The 19976-nt window shown below is 43.7% G+C and overlaps 1 protein-coding gene across 2 annotated transcripts in view; it reads right to left on the bottom strand.

Moving 5' to 3' along the window:
• The window catches only part of CPEB4 (cytoplasmic polyadenylation element binding protein 4), a 714680-nt gene that overhangs the window by 370408 nt on the left and 324296 nt on the right, over positions 1-19976 (bottom strand). Inside the window, exon 4 of one of the 2 annotated variants that reach the window (XM_069652419.1) lies at positions 7131-7154. The exons of the other annotated variant lie outside the window; for it this stretch is intronic. Coding sequence (XP_069508520.1) covers positions 7131-7154 — 24 coding nt within the window. The remainder of the gene's footprint in view (positions 1-7130; positions 7155-19976) is intronic. 2 annotated transcript variants of the gene reach the window in all.

Here is a 19976-nt window from a genome sequence, read left to right as displayed (position 1 = left end):
TACTAATGTCTCATGCCTCCTCCATTTGGATTTTCAGATCCAAGAGGGCTGTGTCTGTTCCGTGTCTTGGTCTGAAACCCGATTGTCTGAGACCTAAGAGGTTGTTAGTCTCAAGGTGGTTTTGAATCTGGACATATGCAACCTTGTATGAGATCTTTAGGAGGAAAGGCACGGTGGTGATTGGCCTGAAATTGGTTGGTATATTAGGATCAATGTTAGGCTTTTTGATGAGGGGCATGACCCAAGCATCTTTTAGGTTCTTTGGTACCGTACATGAGGTATAAAGAGTTTATGAAGGATGAGATAAAAAGGGGCAAATTCTTTAGCTCCCTCTTTAATGTTGGAGGCTTCTTTTAGGATTAGAGGAGACTACAGGCGGGCCTGCTGCGTGTTGGCAACTATTGAGCCGGCATATAGCATGCCCGCGTGGACACATCCTAAGCCTCCTGACTTCGGTCAGTGAAATTAATCCAGTATGGGACAAAGGAGCTAGATGGGCTTGGGAGAGACTCGGAGAGAGAGATACTGCCGTAGAGGAGCAGTGAGTTATGAGGGGGCTGAAAGGTCAACAAAACTGACACATGCTGAACATATATGCTGAACTAACAGCACACACTCCCATAATAAAATAGGCGGAAGAACTGCGTAGCCTATACGCTTGCGGCGCTTCGTGGGCTGTCCATTACTGCCACTCAGGCACCTGGTATCGCATTTAACTCATCTCGGCAGCACTCTCTAGCACAATCCATGCCTGTAATACATACGTTTGTTCCAGAGGACACCAAATATTTTCTGGATCTTAGAGACCGCCAAAAAGAATGCGTACAATAGACACTGGATATAAGGGGCAAGATATAACTGCACAACCGACACTCTCGTTTTTTACCCCGAGAACTTTTTAATTGGCTGGTGGAAGGGTACCCGGTGGGAAATGAAGAAAAGTATATATCGGCTGACACACCAACACCAATAACAAATGTGCTTGCCCAACATTGATACTGGAACGAGAGGACCTGGATCAGCCGACTACTAAGCAATATACAAATCAAGCTGACAGACAGGCACCCTTGATAAAACCCATCGACAATGACAAAAGCGGGTGTGGCAAGAAAAAAGGCCATTTGGACTCTTTCACTAACTCCCAGACTCCAGCGGTAAACATGTCGGCGCCTTCAAGTGGCAATGCCCCATCCTCATTGGGTGGGAATATTAGAGAAGACCACCCATTGGCAACTGTTCCGACAGGCTTTTTATCGGTAAATGTCAAACTTGATGACAGTGGCAAAGATTGGGTCACTTGTGGTGAAACTGGAGAAGGAGAGTGCTTGGATATCAGAAGCGGAAGCTAGAATAAGTGCGACTGTGGACAAGGTAGATCAGCATGATCACAAAGTAACACTAAAGGGGGAGTTGCTCATGATAAGAGGCAAATGTGAATATTTGGAGTTGAGGTCCAGAATAACAACATACGGATTGTCTGAATCCACCTTTAAGGGCCAAATGGAGATATTTCTGGAAGCACTCCTGAAATCCCCCTTTGCAACAGCTTCATTTTCTGAGCAGTTCCTGGTGGAACAGGCTGATCGCAGCCTTTCCCCGTTGCCCAAACCGGGGGCCCCTCCTCACACCATCATAGCTACGCTGTTGAATTACAGAGACTTGATCCTTAGGATGTCCAGAGAGATGGGAACGTTGAGATATGAGGGTATATGTGAAGTAATAGTCACATATATCCGGACTTTGCTGCTGGGGTGCAGGCGCAGAGGAGGTCATATGATCTGGTGAAGGGACAGCTCAGGCTGCGTCAGTTTTCGTATGCTTTGATCTTCCCAGCTAATTTGGGGATCCAGCATGGAGGCAGGGCACACCATTTTGAAAACCCCACTGAATCTATGAACTAAATTGAATCTTCAATCCAGATTCGGACCCGGAACCGGGATATACACCATGATAGATGCCCAATACCTGATGAGGATGGGAGAGATCCTGCAAACTGACCTATGTAACATGGTATGGCATTTATGCGTTGCAATGTGAGATGGAACAATTGGGTAGCACTGATACATGAAGTTAAAATTGCTCGGTCGGTGGCGAGTGGCTGACATGGTAGCTGCAGCATTCGCACCTCGGGAAGGTTCCAAGTGTTATGGGGGTTCATCAACTAGTTGGGGTTGATGGTGTGGGTGGTGGGATGGGTCCGATTATCACACAGTTGAAGTCTGAACACAAATCAGAGGTTTTGCCTGGATTGTTAACCAGGAGTTGTGGCGTGAACAATTCCCTTAGACAAGCTGTTGGTAAGGGCTGGGGTTGGGTTGGGAAGGGGGCAAAGACGGGGATGTTAAACGTTTGGAAAATAGTGGTCATGTTGCGAAGAAATGCAAGAAAAATAAATGTGCACATAATGTACTGGGTGAACAAGGTCTTTGTAAATGGCAGCAACAGGTCCCATAGGCAAATGATTGCAGATAAAGCTGCTGACCTGGAATGTCTGGGGTCTTAACAATCCGGGCAAGGCACGGAAAGTTAATGCATAAGTGTCAAGACATGGCCCACAGATCCTGATTTTACAGGAGAAGCATGCTCTTCAGAAAGTAAACGCCACCTTTGCTAAAGTGTGGGACCCATTACGTTACTACACAGAGTATTCTACACAAGCCTGGGGTGTTCTCACTCTTATCCACCACTCATATGGCTTCAAGTTCACGAGAAGCAAGGCTGACCCTCTAAGTCGATACGTACTTGTGGGGGGTAAGATTACCGGGCTGTGTTAATAAATACGTATGGGCCTAACCTGGATGACCCGGAATTTTACCAGGCAATTGTAGATATGCTTACTCCACTTGAGACCTGGGTGATCTGGGGAGGGGATTTTAACACCATTCTTAGCACGCAATTGGATAGGACCTCTACTGCCCCATGGATACTTACAAAGGCAGCCAACACATTACATCAAATTCTGTTGCAACTGCTCCATACCGATGTGTGGAGAACACTTCGCCAACATGGCAGGAAGTTCACGTATTATTCCACAGTGCATGACTGAGTCCTGAATAGATTATTGGTTCTTAACCACCTCCATTGTAAATATGGTTCAGAGCTGCAATATACTCCCACACACACTGCACGACCACTCCCTGGTTGCTCTTGGAACATATGATCTGCCTCCACATGCACCACGATGGAGGATGCCTTCTGCAGTCCTTAGGGACCCCTGTGTGACCGAGGCCTTACATACTGAAATAGCAGAATTGTTTGTCAATGTTGGATCTGTCCGTACCCATATGGTGCTCTGGGAGACTTTCAAAGATTGGATCGGGGGTATCATGTCCAAATCCACTGGCTCACTTAAAAATATTAGAAGGGAACTGGGTCAAATTGAATCCCAACTAAGGGAACACGAAAACAATCATAGCACAGCACTTAAGGATGAGACCCTAGCACAAATTCAGGAACTTTTAAGCAAATTCCATAAGCTCGCGGACATGGAGATATTGTATACGGCCACTCCAGTGAAAGCTTGCAGATATGGAGAGGGGAACAAAGCTGGTAGATCACTTGCCAACCTATTAAAAGCAGAGAACTACTGCAACACTGTTGCTGGGATTCAAGCTGCATACGGAACAATCATGACTCGGGATAAGGATATAAAGGACGCATTCAAACTCTTATCGCATGCTGTATTCCAACAGAGATGAGGTCACAGAAGACTAACTTTCTAGATATCTAAAGGAATTGGGACTCCCTACTATCTCGCCTGAAACTAAACTCGCTCTTGACCAACCCGTAACACAAGATGAGATTGTTAGTGCCATTAAGTCGAAGGCATCCAGAAAGGCGCCCGGATCTGATGGCCTGGTAATTGAGCTATATAAGGAGTTCCACCAGGAATTGGCTTCTATCCTGTTGGAGGTATGGGAGGCGGCCATGGAGCGGGCATCACTCCAGTCGTCAACGCAGGAAGCCATTATAATTGTGTTACTCAAACCGCACAGACGTCCACATGATATGGCCTCAAACAGATGTCTGTTATTGACCAAAACAGATGCAAATATATTTGCGAAAATCCTGGCAACAAGGCTACTCCCCAGTATGCCCAGTTAGTACATCCGGATCTATCGGGCTTCATCCCCACAAGTTCGACTGCCTTGAATCTCGGCTGCTTATTTGGGGTGGTGGTTCAGGTGAATCCTGATGCGAGAGCTGTAGTGGCTTCCCTAGATGCCAAAAAGGCATTTGATTCTGTCGTGGAGATATTTGTGCAAGGTGCTGCGCTGCTTTGGGATCGGCCCTTACTTGCACACAACTCTGATATAACAATCCTCGACCAAGAGTCCTCAACAATCCTGGACCAAGGGTCCTCACAAATCAAACGCTGTCAGCATTATTTCCCCTTGGAAGAGGCACCAGACAGGGCTGCCCCTTCTCCCCCATACTCTTTGCCCTTATCATTGAACCCATGGCCGCTTTGTGTAGACAGATACATGGACATAGTGGGATTACAATGAGCGGATCTCCACGAATATTGTTGTACGCTGATGACACCCTACTATACATCGGAGACCCAGGACGTAACCTTGACCCCCATCATTCAGGACATCCATACATTCTCTAGACATTCGGGCTATAAAATAAATGATTCCAAATCAGAACTGTTTCCGATCACACTCATCACCACACTGCCACCCAACATAGGTGGAATTAAATGGGCACCCAATCGCTTCCAATACCTGGGTAGCATAGTATCAGGTGACCGACAATCATTGTATGCAGACAATTACAAAACCTACATACAACAATTATCTACAAAGTTGCAGCTATGGGCAAAGCTTCCAATTTCACTATATGGGAGGGTGGCAATTTTGAAGATGGTGGTACTCCCAAGGATGTTCTATTTCTTTTGCAATATCCCTTTGTGGCCAAGAAGGACTTTCTTCACTAGGCTCAAATCACTAGCTACTACATTTGTCTGGGGACCTGGGGTGGCGAGGATGAACTGGCATAAACTAACTGATCTATATACAAGTGGCAGCTAAGCAGCACCCGATTTTTGAGCTCTACTACTTCGCATCACAAGCCCAATTTGCAAGGCATTGGTGTAATTCCGACGATACCATTGGAGAGAAATGCTGTGTCCCCCACCGACCTAAGTACAGTTATATTTATTGTACGTCATAGAAATTCCTGCACATTAAACCCAGTTAGTACCACTGTCGGGAGCGTGGTCGAAGATTTTTGTAAAACTTAATATGGAAACGCCCTATGACCGAGAAGCGCCATTATAGTATTGGGAATATTACCAACCTTTGATGAGACCCTACAAAAGAACTGGGATGCTATTAAACAGATGAAAATGGGTGACATGTATCCTGAGGTTGCTGCAATACCACCAGATGAGGACTGTATTCCACAAGAGATGGCCATCATTCCTGAAGGAACATGATTCACACAAATGTGTAAGAGCCATTATGTCTAAGGATGGTACGAAATGCGTAGTGTCCAAACTATATGGGTTATTGAAATCTCAAATTCCTTCCCAAAACTCCATCAAATCAAGTTGGGAACTAGTGTGGGAACCCCGGTTGGAGATGACAAATGGTGCAAATACTGCCAGCTAACCAAATCAATACCTCTGAATGCTGGGTTGCGTTTGATTCAGTTCAAAATCCTGAACCAACTCCACTACACTGTAGCTAGAATGGCCAAATTCATGTCAGACTGTAGTAGCAAATGTTTAAAATGCGGTAGCCCACAGGCTGATGCCTTCCATATGCACTGATCGTGCCCTCTTATTGCATCATTCTGGGGCAGCCTTGCCAAGGCCATAGAGGATATAGTTCATTTTTCATCCTCCCTGGCCCCACTTAAGTATCTGTGGTGATATTGGTAAATCTTCTGAAACCACAAGAAGGTTGTTTAATTAAGCAATATGCCCCTTGCCGCGGGGCCATTACCGAGTCTGGTAAGGCCCCAGTAATTGCCCCGCAGCGAGGGGTATATTGCTATTAGAACCCTGGCCCGCAAGACCGGGGTACTAATGGCAATCATTTTCTGTTCCTAAACACTGCGTCCGCTCTCGAAAAAACAAGGTAAGTGGTGTTGGGAGGGCGGGGAGGGGATTGTACAGAGTGTGGGGGGCGAAAGCTTAGAGGGACTCTCAGCGAGATATGGACTGGGCGAGGGCCAATCAGAGTGCTTGTTACATTCTTGTTGACCCTCGCCGGGTACTAATGTTACTTGTGCTGTGGCTAAGAAATGTATATTAAAATGTTGGAAATCTAAACATGCACCCAAAATAGAAGACTGGCTTCGCGAGTTAACCTACGTAAATGAGGCTGAATAACCATTTGTTTTCTCTCTAGCTACAACATGCTGCCCAAAGGACATTTGGGCTCCATTCAGAATGTATCTATGCGTAATGGCTTCTGATCGTGAAAGGGTTTAAATGAACATGTTATACTTGCAAAGCTTTTAGATGTTGATAAATGTTGCACTCTTGCACTCTAAATGTATACATTATTGCATTGTGTTGCTGGTAACATGACCATTGAATAAACAAAACAAAAAAAGTGGCCTGTGCCTTTCCATAAAATGGTGCATCAAAAAAACAGCACCTCATCTGCTGTATTTTTAGTTGCCTCCTTTTTTGAGGAACTGGCGCAAAACTATTTTTGTAAAACATTTACAAAATAGTCACAATATGAGGGGGAAACAGGAGTGTGAGTTGTTGCGACTTGGCAGTGTGAGCCCAAATGAGTATGCACATGACTGACAGAGTAAGAGGTTCGGGAGTGCAAGTTGTGAGGGGGAATTGGCGAGTGCGAGGGATTTTGGTGTATGGGTGCTTGCAGGATTGTAGAACAGAGGAGGAATATTTTCACCATTGCAACTGACAATCAAGTTAGTAATAGTAAATGTGCATGCATATTAAACCAGAAATGTAGAACAAAACAAACACTGTTCTGTCAAGCCAGGGACATCAGGGAGTCTGCCGATTAAAGTGATGCAAAAGGTGCAAAGAATGGCAGCCTGGCTCCCTTGTAGCCTCACAAACTGCCAGTTTTTTGCAACCTGTCAATTTTACAGCCTCCAGTCAATATAAAATATAAAAAAAAGAATATTATGGTTACCTCGCCTTCGCCCATATGTCCTTGCTGCATGTCGGAGAAAAAAAAAAAAAAAACCATTCAAACTTCATTATAGGCATTAAACAATGGAATGTAATCTTTTGCACAGTTTGAGTGATTGTATGGTATACTTCAAACGTTCACACATTCCTCCGAGTGACAGATCAAACAAGCGTTTCCCTTTTTACCACTAAGTCGGACAGCTCCTGACAAGGTCTTGGTTTTCGGGAGGGATTTATGATATTTTATACCAAAAATATGACTTCCACACCTTTCCTTTTGCATTGCAGCACTCTGCAATCAGGATTCTTCTGAAAGAAGTAAACACTACAGAGAACCAGCAAATTCAGTACTATATTGAGTCAAACTCATGCGGTTAGGGAGATCTTTACACAGCCCTGGTGGGAGCTGTTAAAATCCATCTATCCTACAGATAAGAAAAGGTTACAACCAAAAGGTAAACCAAACTCTTTCAACAGCAATTCCTAAGCTCAATGCATGAACTGTCCTGGTGGAAAATTCAATACATTATGAAGTTACACTGCAGTGAGAAAAAGGGGATCCCTGGACATCACTACAATGCATTGACGAAGGCATCGAAAAATACCACTTTGTGTAAAGAAAAAGCTGTTTTTTTATGATCAAGCTATTAGAGATTTGTTAATGCCAAATCGTTTAATCATTTTGTTTACAACGCAAAATCTTTTAATGTTTCAAAATCATTTTTATTGAGGCATCCTTCCAAATGTTATCGGAAACTTGATTGTGAGACTAAAATTACATTTTCTTCCCACACAAGATATTATTGGTGCTCGGCTCAACATTCCAAAACATAAGGTTGTGTTGACTTTGCAAAAATGAGGTTGAAACTTCTCTTTGTTAGATGTGAGGAACTGGCCCACCTGTGTAATCAATTGTTGATTAAATTTGGGCCAGTTGTTGAGACTTTATTTTATGGCGTCGTCGGTTGTGTGATCCTACTACTGCTCTCTGTATTGCTGCTATGCATTGTTGTGTAATTTTTTGTATTTTGTGTTTGAAAGCTATATCATAAAGTAAAAAATGCATTATCAAGATACACAAAAGCCAATCCATGAATTATCACATTATTCCAACGCAGCATTAATATACTGGCAAACCATATACTTCCGTGCAGCACTTAAAGGGAATGTAGCGGGTCAACAGAGCTCAGAAGGCTACCATAAACATGTACAGATTAGACTTCTACTACCAGACCTATATGGTCTTAAAACACTAATTGAAACTGGCAGCTAGAATAGAACCAAAAAGGTATTTGCAGAATCCTAATACATTTCAATGGAAACGAGTGCAATCCAGTGATAAAGTGCTTAGAAGTCTGTCCCTAAAAACAGCAACAACAAAAAAAGAATAAAAAAATAGTCTCATCTCCCCAGACCCAGGAACTTCAGGCAAGTACCATCTTTAGTCACTTTAGGAGTTGCAGCGTGTGTAATAGCTTCCCAATAGCAATATTAAACCGCACATGGTCAAATGGCAAGCCTGGATTCAAATCATCAGTACTGGTTCTGGCCAACAGGTGCTGTCAAATAAGAAACCAACCAAAGGGAACAACTGATGCAACCCACTAAGAGCTACAGTTTTTTAGACCCATCCAGGGTGAGAATGATGGATGCCAAGCAGGATTCAGGCCAATGGAAGTCCATGGCAATTTGCGGTGTGGCCAGCGGAGAACCTGCAAAAACCCACTTCGCCAAGACCCAGGAGACTTCTGGATAAAATTCAAATGCATATATATCGGAATGCCAGGACAAGTATGTGCCGCACCAGTCCCTGAAGGTTTGGCTCAAAGACAGCAGTAGTGCCTGGTAAACAGTGTTTCTTTCACAGATGCTGGGACGTGGATCTGGTACCCAGGTCTTGAACCCCAGACCAGCATTGGCCTAAACAGATGAAACTGAAATAATCCTTGTTCCCAGGACAATGGACCATCAACCAAAAGAAGTGACAGAAGGAACCCGTAAGACAGTTTAACCAGATACCGGGTATCCGAGTGGCTCGAGGGCTAAGACCAGCAATCCAGCCAACAAAGAACTGTCCCACGTTGCGTACAATGGTAGAGGCAGCCCAGGATATCTCAAGATGGAGCCGAGGTGGAGCAGAAACAACCCAACACTCGTATACAAAAAGGGCGGCTCCCTATCATGAGGCATTCACAGGGAAGCGGCACAGCAGAGACCCAGAAATAATCCGAGCACAGGATAGCCACCAATGAGAACTAGGCAGTTGGCAGGGTGGAGGACAAGGAAAAGCCCAGGAAAGGATTCTGACAGCCAAATAAGAAAGTGAAAGCAAGTGTCCCCCAGTTATAATCAAGGTCCCCAAATACAGCCGCCCATCTTTATGGCATTCCTCCAGAAATTCAAAGAAGAAAGAATGTACAGTGTCACTCCCCTTAAGAAAACTCAGGAGTTGGCGTAAGTCAGCCCACCAACACACACCAGGCAGGCAGATGCAGAATGGTTTTTGGCAGCCTCATTATTATTAAAGAAATTGACATATTTTGGCATCTGCATGTGAGCCACTCCAATCAATTTGAATCCCAGTGGAGCTCCAAGGTGAACAATCTAAACTGATACGAATAGATCAGTTACATCATGCAGCATCAAATGATTTTTGTGCATAGACTATACAAACCACTATTAGAAGAAAGCTGAACAAATTATACAGTTTTTAAATGTTACAAGGAAATGTGTGCTATATTCTTTGAAAGTTAGAAACCAATGGACTTCAGTTGAATTTAATGAAACACCATAGCATTTTCCAAGCAGCTATTAACCGGTCAACTTGTATTCTCTAGCCATGATTGATGAATCATTATGGTTGCTTTAGTAATAAGTGGTCAGATTTGGTCACTAACAATACACAAAATACTTAAAGAATGATGCTGCTTTCTGTAGTCTGGTTTAAAAAATGTTGACATTAAGTGCATGTTTAAGTTGATGGTTCTGACTTGCTATAAAGGCAATGGTCCCTAATGAGCAAACTGTTCGGGTGCCAACACTGACCTATGATTCCGAAAAGGAATTAGCCAAAATTGATGAAATTATGTAAATTCAAAGCAACTTTACACCTGCTAATGGATAGAAATCCCATCCGTCAGTAGCACTATTCTTTTAATTTGAAAAACAAGTGCAAAAACTCATTAAACATATCAGATTAGCGTCTTGTCCAGAGCAGGATGGTTAGTGACCACTGATCTCTCAAAAACCCAGCTTTCAAACGGATAGTTTCACAGCTCAAGACATTTATCAGCTAAATTGGCCAGAACTTTGAGATTGTAGGTATGAGAGAAATATAATGTGCATATTCAGAATCTGCAAAAGGTGGTGAACCAAACTAATAGAGTCATATCTCAAAATGTATATTGTGTCGTTTTTTTGTGATTTATAGACTTCAATGTTACTGCCATAAAATTGTTGCATGGATACCAATTCAAAAATGTTATTTACCACAATTCCGCATGGATACAAACATAGCAATGTAGGAATAATCATTTTGACCTTGCAAACAAAAACAAACACAAAAAACAGCTACCTCCCAAGAATGGGTGAACAGAGGTTATCAATTCCCTCAGATAATATTCTACACCTTGAGCTAATGGGAGCCTAGAGGGATGGACTTTATAGATGTGCCTTAATGACATCAAGCCAATCAAATGGCCCATCAAATAGAATATTGCTGTGAAAGAGAACACGGATGAGGGAAGAGAAATATATAAAAAGCAAGTCGTAAGACTTGTTACTTCACTTAATTCCTTCAAGCTGACCACACAGACAATTTAACTGAGGAAATGAGTGCCACATTTGCAGACATGGAGCCGAGACACAGGCATTCTCACTTACAAAGTCAGAAAGATGGTGTGAACACTGGATACCTTGGTACTTGGATCCAAGGGCTGAGAAAGGGAATCAAAAGACCTGGTGTGAAAGTTTTGCTGCTCTGAAATATCCCTACATGATGTGGATTTGTTAAACAAAGATTTTTTTAAAAAAACACTTTCTATTCAACAAACCAGTGCCCCATATATTTTTCAAAAAAACTGAATACTGGCACGGAGAGGCAATTTCCCCAACTAGATTATAAAAAAAATGTAAGGTCCCTGGTTCGTTTCTGTAAGTAAGGGTCTCCTGGAATCTCTAGCCCCTTATGAGCGAGAAGCTACAGTTTTGACACAGGGATTAAAAAGCCTTCGTACTGTAACATCCTTAGTAAAATATATGTCCCAAAGTAGAATTTCTTTCCCTAGTGCTTAGAGATTAGGGTAAAGGTTACTTAAGGAAACAACATCCAAAGAACCTCATCTCACTTGTACTTGGGGAAGAAACTGAGCTCACATGCTAGAGTTCAGAAGAAAAGCAAGAAACGGACGGTTCTGATGCATCACAATGAAATTCAAAAACCATCAGAATGTCTCCAACAAAACTCCAGGCAGCTAACTTCCCTCCACCCCCCAAATGACACTTGTAGGATACTTTGAACTGCCAAATGAACATATGATCACGAACAGCTAATGTGGCCTGGAAGGTCTTGTGGTCCTTCCTGTGCACGTGCTGTACTCCATCACATGATGAAAACCTTCTGGACCATCACGATTCAGCAGTAACCCAGAGGGCTACACCTTTGCCTTTCTCTTATATGCCTGTCAACTTGTACTTTCCCAAATAGTCAAGTGTCTTAAACAAAACTACCTTTGTTCCATGCTGATGACCCAGTCAAGCCTCTAAAACAATGTCGGCACTTTTATTGTGCAAGCAGCCGAATACAGCCGAGAAATCTTATACTACCAGCACCCCCAATGGCTGTGACCTCAGTCATTTCTGCTATTTTTGCAGAACTTTTAAGTAAAGGCCAGTGCTAAAATGGGAGACATGAAGCATGAAAATAAGAAATGGAATATTGTTCTTCAACACCCTTTACTCCAAAACCATTTAGAATTTAAATGTCGTTTCATTCTAAAACGAAAACTATCTTGAATTTTCCTTTCATTATTCTCATATGTTCCTATTCCCTGGTCCTTAGTTAGGAACTATCATTTGAAGTTTAACCCTGCAATGCCCTGTTAAAGAGAGCATTCCCAAACACTTAACACGCTATTTCAATTAACATTTTTGAAGTGTTCAGATTTTGAATCAAGTAATACGTGTATTTTGTAATCATAAGCAGATCCAATATTGTTTCTACACATTAACGATCTTTTGAATTTTTACAATTCTTTGGGCATTTTAGTAAAAACAATGGCAAAGACATTTATAAAAAAAGCATTCAGATATGATAATTTAGGTATGGATGTCTGTTAGAATAAGCAATATAGATTGTGTTCTATATTTTAGTGGATTCCAACTTGCTAGACAAAAGTAAGAAGGCTGTTGCATAGGAATTGTATTTTATGATAGTCTGTATTTATCTGTAGGAAATGTAACTCTGGGTAACACCTGAATTTGAATGCAATTTGTTTTTTAAAAAAAACAACTAAATCATCTAACTAAAATCGTCTGCTTGTCCTTCACCTGTGGCATTATTTAATTAGGATGTTTAGTCCGTCCAAGAAGCAAAAAATGTGTGAACCTGGTTTTGGGGCAGAGTTATTAAACAGACTGAGCAGGTTTTCATTCAATGTATTCAAACATTCCTACAGGTCAGCCCATCTGACTAGCCTTAAGGAAACTAATTCCTCCCATCCACCCACCCACACAGAAAGTGTAATGGGCATGTTTGTGGCATTAAACTATTCTTAGAAGTTTTAAACCACACTACAGGGTACCGGGTTGATGGGATGCAAGTGCAACGTCCCGGGCAGGCAAAGATATTTATACTGCACAAAACATGTTAGCAGCTGGCCTAGTGCTAGGAGTCCTCGTTGGGCGTGGCAGAATGTGCACATATCCATTTGTAGTTAGCTATGATACTTACGGGAAAACGCATAGATGTAAGTGCACCTTTGCAGGAGAAAACAACAGAGGTTAAAAGAAGTGTGAAGTTGAGTGTTTTGAGTGTGTGGTGAGAGCAGCACATATAGCAATATATTGATTTCATAATGGTGACCAGAAAGATTTGACAAGAGGAAATGGGACGTCCTAAGTAGTATAAAAGAGAAGAGTGGAAAAAGGGGTCCCCCTCAGGGAAGAGTGAAGGCAGCGCTGCAAGTAGAGTAGTGGTCCATTATATAGAGGGCCAGGTATCCCTCCGCCTTGCGCCAGGCAGTGTGAGGAGTGGAAATTCCCTCTTTTCGAGGCAAGGAGACAGGGGAAGGGTCTAAACCATTGTGTAAATAAGTGTATTTTTATTGTGGTTATGTTTTGGCTATTAATTGTGCTTTAATGTGTATATAGAATTGGTGTGGGGCGATGGTTGCCCAATTACATGAAAATGGTGTGTGGTGGTGTTTGTGCGTGAGCGGACAGGATAAGGGGCATGTTGTTTGCATTGAGGGAACACAGGGAGTGTGTGCAGCATTGGGAGGTGGGGCAGAACAGTACCGCTGGATTGGCCATCTGAGAAATAAGTATTTTTGGTAAGGAGAGAAGTGGAAAAAGGTACGAGTACCCCACTTAACTTTGTGTGTTCCACACTTCCGCTGTACCAGGAAAAGATCTTGAGCTGATCGCGCATACAAAAGGGTGAATGTACAAGCCATGGCCCGAAGAGGGTTCAAATAACAAGGAAGTGTTGAGTCATATGCATCTGGCAGGGAGAAAGTTGAAAAGTAGGCAGGGTATCTTCGAACTCTGGAGAATGGTTGAGGATTTAGAAGATGCCCCAGAGGAATCAAAGAAACCGGTGGCCATACCTACACCTAGTGTTGTGCCCAGCACCCTCACCTCCATATGGATGTTTCCCCTTACAACCTGCAGCAGGTTATACCAACCAGTATGTACCCCAACCCACACCAAACAGGGAGCTCCCGCTGCTAGCGCGAATGCCACATGCGCCTCAGTGGCTAATGCTCTAAGACCCATTGAAAGAAGAAGAAACAGGCAACAGAGAATTCAAAATAGCACTCCCATAGGACAGAAGTAGAGCAGGCGCGAGCATCACAGGGGCGGGGGGGAGAGACGAAAATTGGTGACAGGAGAAGATAATGGAGAGCAGGTGATATTCTGTTTCGAATCGATAGAGTGGTTAAGGCCCTGCAAGTAGCAGCAAGCGAAGAGAACCCCAATACAGGGGGGGGGGGGCATGTAGAGGGTCCATTGTGTGCCGTCAGCATAGATTATGACTACTCGAACGGCTAGAGACACAGAGAAGGAAGATGAGTGGGCGTTGAAGTGGGAGCAAGGGGAGAATGAGGATGAGATACCACCAGTACCAATACTGAGGGTCTAGAGCCTGGGGGCCTGAGGCTTAGAGCACGACCAGGTTGGATGGCTGAAGCAAACGGCAAGAGAGGAGGGAGAGCTGCACAGGCTAAACAGGTGGGAACACAGCTTCTGCTACTATGCAAGGGACATGGGAGGGCAACATACGTGCTCTGGCCACAAATGGGCAGAAACAATTTAATGAAGGCATTAACCTCACAGCAGGTAGCAGGTCAATGGATATATACATTAGAAAAATAGACTGCAGGGAAAACATTGACAGTGGGGAACATGGAGACGCTATTTGCCTTGCTGCTATTAGAAGAGGCAGATGACATTTAGAGAAAGGCAGGGTTATCCAGGGGTACAGATAAATCATGACAATGATGGAGCACAGTTTAATGACTGCCGAATGAGAGTATGGAACGCGTTAAGGTCAGCATACCGAGACACACCAAACGTTAGATTATGGCACATACCATGAAGTTAGACTAATACCGCGCATTGGATATACAACAGATTTAAGAAATGTGGAGGGTGGAAACAGGGGAGCCCTAGGACAAGAATATAGCAATATTTTAATCATATGTTACGGAAGGGACTCTCCAAAGATGTGCAAAAGATTTAGATAAAGTAGTAGGGATTTAAGCAAAGGGATGGTCTGAAATTCAGGCGACTATAGTGCATCATTGCAGGATAAGGCAGGAAAAGGAAATAGCGAGCGGGCGCTGAAGGGAAGTTAGTACAGAAGTAGTTTGTGAAGTTAAGTGTAGAAGGGGCGCCAATTGAGAGGCAGCAGGATACAAGGGAAGCACTGGAATGAACTGAGGGCTACTAAGCGTATTGTGACGATCCTTTGGTTGCAGTCACTTCTCCTCAGGAGGGAGCCCCTTTCCATGAGGCCAGCGAGGTGGGGCCAATACCAGATAGTCTCCCTGGTGGTGGTATAATGCCGGAGGATCTCATGCGAAGAGACTACCCCAAAACAAAACCACTCTGCCCTCCGGGAGAAGGACGACCAGCCATCTAGGGTATAACCTTTATGAGAACATCATACACCCCACACACTCTAGTCTCTCCTACTGCTAACCTCTTTGTAGACAGCAGACCCATTTACTGTTATAAGGTAGACTGCCTCAAGGTTCTGGAAAGTACTGAGACGAAGAACATCAGGAACATAGGTAATCCAAGTGCTGGGATGAGGTGGGACACAGAAACAATGAAGAGCAATACCAAGAAGAAACTGCAGTGGTATATACTTCCGCAGAGGTTGTGGTTCCTTTTACACCCTAAACACCAAAGAAGCACTGTCTTTCAGGGAGACACAGCCAACCAGGACAAAAAACATGAAACCCGGGATGCATAAAGGAGACGCAGAAAAGGCCAGGACGGAGCAGAGACCAGTCTGCCTCTGGAGTCAAGAGTACAACAGGACTCCTTTGCCCAATGGTGTTCAGACGGTAAAGGGCTGACAGACAGTGATGCGAACACAAGTAGAAGCGTCCATACCGTCCTTCCCTTGGCTGGGCAGGAGACACACGAGGTGAAGTCACCGAGACACAGATGCCCACACAGCACACCGAGTAGGAGACAGAACCCAGGAAGAACAAGAAGTGCATGCCGTTAACAGGCAAAGCAACGGGAGAGGCATGGGGACCGGCAGGGGCTGGAAGGTACAGGAGGCAAAAACACTGTATGGATATAATGAGCAGGACTTACCCGCTGTTGTCAGTACTTGGCAAGCCAGGCAGCCAAGGGGACATAAAGGGAAGGGGAGATAAACACTGGTCGTGATAGTATGTGGAAGCGAAGTGAACCAAGTGGGCCAAACCAAAGGAGAAGAGAAACTGGGTTCAGGACCCAAACCAAGAGTGATACTAGCCATCTTCCTTGTGGCAGTACTTGGCAAGGAAGTGAACCTAGTGGGATCAATCAAAGAAGAGAAGCCAGGGTTGCAGACTCCTTAACACTGAGAGTTGGATGTTGCAAGTGTGAAAACTACCAGGGGATGGAAGTCAGTCCACGTGGCTGTAAGACATGGTTTTATAATTACAAGGAGAAGGGAGTCATTCTCCTAATAACTGTAACCAGGAGGAAAGTCCAAGAGGCCTGGGGAAGGGAGTAATTCCCTAGGGTTTTATTGAGACCAAAACCAAATGCCAGGAGAAGGGAGGCATTCTCCCGTCCCACCGAGTATGTATTATTTAGAACTTTGCGGTCTGAGAAAGGGAGGCATTCCCACAGGCTGAAACTGAACTTCAGGAGAAGGAAGGCATTCTCCTGGCCCACCAGGGAAGCATTGTGTGGAACATTGACCATAAACAGGAGAAGGGAGGCATTCTCCTGGGACCATAACACTACTTCTTTATTTTTTAGTTTATAGTGTAAGGGGCAGAAGTAAGGTTTTCTTTACACAGGACAGTGGACACTTATTTTAACAGACATTCTGACAGTCACCTTAGATCGTTAGTTGAGACAGGGAAACTCCTCTTAGGAACAGCGAAGGAACAAGTTATTTACCTTGAACTGCTCTCCAGCATGGGTCTGCATGGATTAACAGGCTCATGAATATTTCCAGTTGTCAGGCTGGGAATCTTCAGCAAAAAGAAAGTAGTCTTGCTTTAAAAGCTTGAAACTGCCTTTCTGCCATTAACCAATCACTGAAGTCTGGGTCATACTGCACCCATCCAATGACGACCGGCTCCCTAAACCCCACCCCCGGTGGCCATCTTCAGATATGAAAGCACGTGAAGTGACATTATGAACTAAGAGCCACAGCGGTGAGGGAGGTAGGGCTTGCATGTCATTCCGTGCCAGACCCATGCTGGAGAACAACAGTTACAGGTAAGTAACGTGTTCCTTCTCCAGCATGGGGTCTGGCATGGATTCACATGCTCATGAATACGAATACACAGCAGTACATAACACAACCACAGGAAGTGGCAAGGTTCAACAGAAGTACAACCACTTACCTCTGGAACAGACTCACCTCAAACAAACAGGTTGCATAGCACCGCCTGGCCACTCTGGAATCCCCGTCAACAGTAGAATTTTGTGAAGGTGTACGTAGACCTCCACGTAGCAGCCCTGCAAAACGTCCAGCAGGAGAACACCAGAGAGAAACAATATCCATGCTGCGATGGCGCTGGTGGAATAGGCTCTCGGCCGGCATGGAAGAGGTTGGTTGGCCAGGTGATGACAGTGCATGATGCAGCCAGAGAGCCACCGGGATATGAAAGCTTTCCACAGAGCCTTCCCGTGATTCACAGGTCCAAAATTTACAAAGAGTTGAGGCATCATCTGAAAATCCTTTGTGCGTGCCACGAAGAACTTCAAGGCACAAGCAACATCCGGTGCATGCAGTGACCTTTCAGTGGGAGAAGAAGTATTTGGAAAGAAGACCGGAAGCACCAAGGGTTTGTTGAGATGGAATTCAGAAGGAACCTTTGGCATAAAGGTGGGGTTGGTCTGAAGCACCACCTTTATAGCATGGAAGGACAAGTATGGGTGCTTGCAGGAATCACCCCGACCTGCCTGGCCGAGGTGATGGCTGTGGGCTACACTGACCCACTGAACAGAATTTTGCCAAAACCAAGTGTATTTGGGCAGAAACAGCAAAATGGTGCGCTGGCTCCAGTGAGCACCATTGTCTCAAAACTGTGTTTTGCAGCAACAAAAAGATGGCTGCACCGTCTTGCCAAGCCTACATTGGGCAGGATGGAACAAGGGGACACACTGAGTGAGAGTGCCAGTGTGTTCTGACAGGCATATACAAATGGAATAAAGTGAGAAAGCTGCGTTGCCTTGCTGCAACCCCAAAATCCCCATTAAAAAGGAAACTTTTTTTACCTTTAAAAAAATGCTGTTCTGACGCCATTTCCATCTGTTCTTCCTTAGACCACTGATTAATAAGGCCTTGCCATGACCAATATATCTCATTGTGTTATAGCAAAACCAGGCATGATTTCTGAAACACAGGTTTGGTCAGGTTAACTGAGAAAAAACAAGGAGCTTCACTTTTCCCACATGGGAAAACGCATTAATTTAATCACAAAGTATCAAAGCTCAGTAGTTCAAAGAAACTCCAGCTATCTGAGCCATATCAATTTCAAGGCATCTGTGCTTCAAACAAAACTCCTGCATACCAGAAATAACTATAGCTGCAAGACAGTGGGAATCCAGAGGGAAATGCAAAACCGAATTTAAAAAGAAATGCCAACTTTTTCACCACACATGTAAAATGGGCTTTGCAAACTCAAGGAGAGAAAGGCCCGTTTTAAAAGTAAACTGTTGAATGAAAGCCTGCCATTATCTAGCAATGAAAAGGGGTTTGTTGCTGGGGAAAATAAACACACTGATATTGATATTTTATTTCTATTGCGCCCGTACACAAGTGTTTCATATAACATGGGTTATTTTATTCAACTGACTTGTTTAATTCAGGACCAACTATAAGAAAGAAAAACTGTTAAAACTATATTGGCTGGATTTTTGCAAGTTGCAAAAGAAAAATAGGTTTCTGCTTGGGGGGGGGGGGGGGGAATACTACCAACAGGAGGGCCTCTCTCAGCAGATACTAACACCCCAGTGATAATTATTAGGTTGGACAGAATCTAGTCTAGGCTGAACCCACTGACAACGGAATTTCAAGGACAAGGAAGTGTGAAGTGGGGAAGGAGCAATAAACCTTCAATCAAGCAACAACAAAAAAAACACCTTGCTCTGGAGGAAATGACAGTTGGTGGCAGCTGAAGAAAGAAATAAATGGTCCAGTGACAAAGGACTTCTATTTGCTTACAAAGACTATTTATGAATGAAAATGTAAAGACTTTTGTCTCTGCAGCAAGACTTTGTAAAAATGTAAACATTTTGCAGTTTAAAAGGGATTTTATGGGCTTTCATTTAAGACATAGTAGAATTCACTGACCCCTTGGGAAAATAAATGGCAAATAATCAGGGATTACAAGGAAAGTATCCATGATGCCAACGCAAATTTGTATACTTACATCCCTTATGTTAATCCACACAGGTGTATAAAGTTATGGAATTTTAGGCCGAATCGTTAATACTCAAAATTACCAAAAAGTATTAGAAGGGCGAAACAATGTCTCACAAATTGCAGAGTTGGAATGCTATGCTCTACACAACATATGTAACCGGTGTATATAATTTGCTCAGAGATTTCAACAGTATAAATGTACCATTTGTGGCAAAATCAGATTTTAGCTAAAATATCTGTGGGAGGTTTTTGAACATTGTAAACTCACATCATAAATCTTCCCTTGACCAATTCCGTGGGTTAGAGGTGTGCTTAGCTAAGCCTTGCGAGCCATATACTTTGACGTCACTGTGCATTATAAATAAGAGTCCCTGACAAGACTCTAGACACACTCATTCTGATTTTTCTGTGCCAGCGTTCCTGTTCCAATCATCCTGCTGAGTCCAGATCCCAACTTCATGGCCAAAGCATTGCACACCCTACTCCAGGGCCCACTGCAAAAACCCAAGCATT

Source organism: Ambystoma mexicanum, chromosome 3p (genome assembly GCF_040938575.1).
Source record: "Ambystoma mexicanum isolate Mex_15411 chromosome 3p, UKY_AmexF1_1, whole genome shotgun sequence".
Lineage (NCBI taxonomy): Eukaryota > Metazoa > Chordata > Amphibia > Caudata > Ambystomatidae > Ambystoma > Ambystoma mexicanum.
This window is presented reverse-complemented; position numbering and strand designations above follow the sequence as displayed.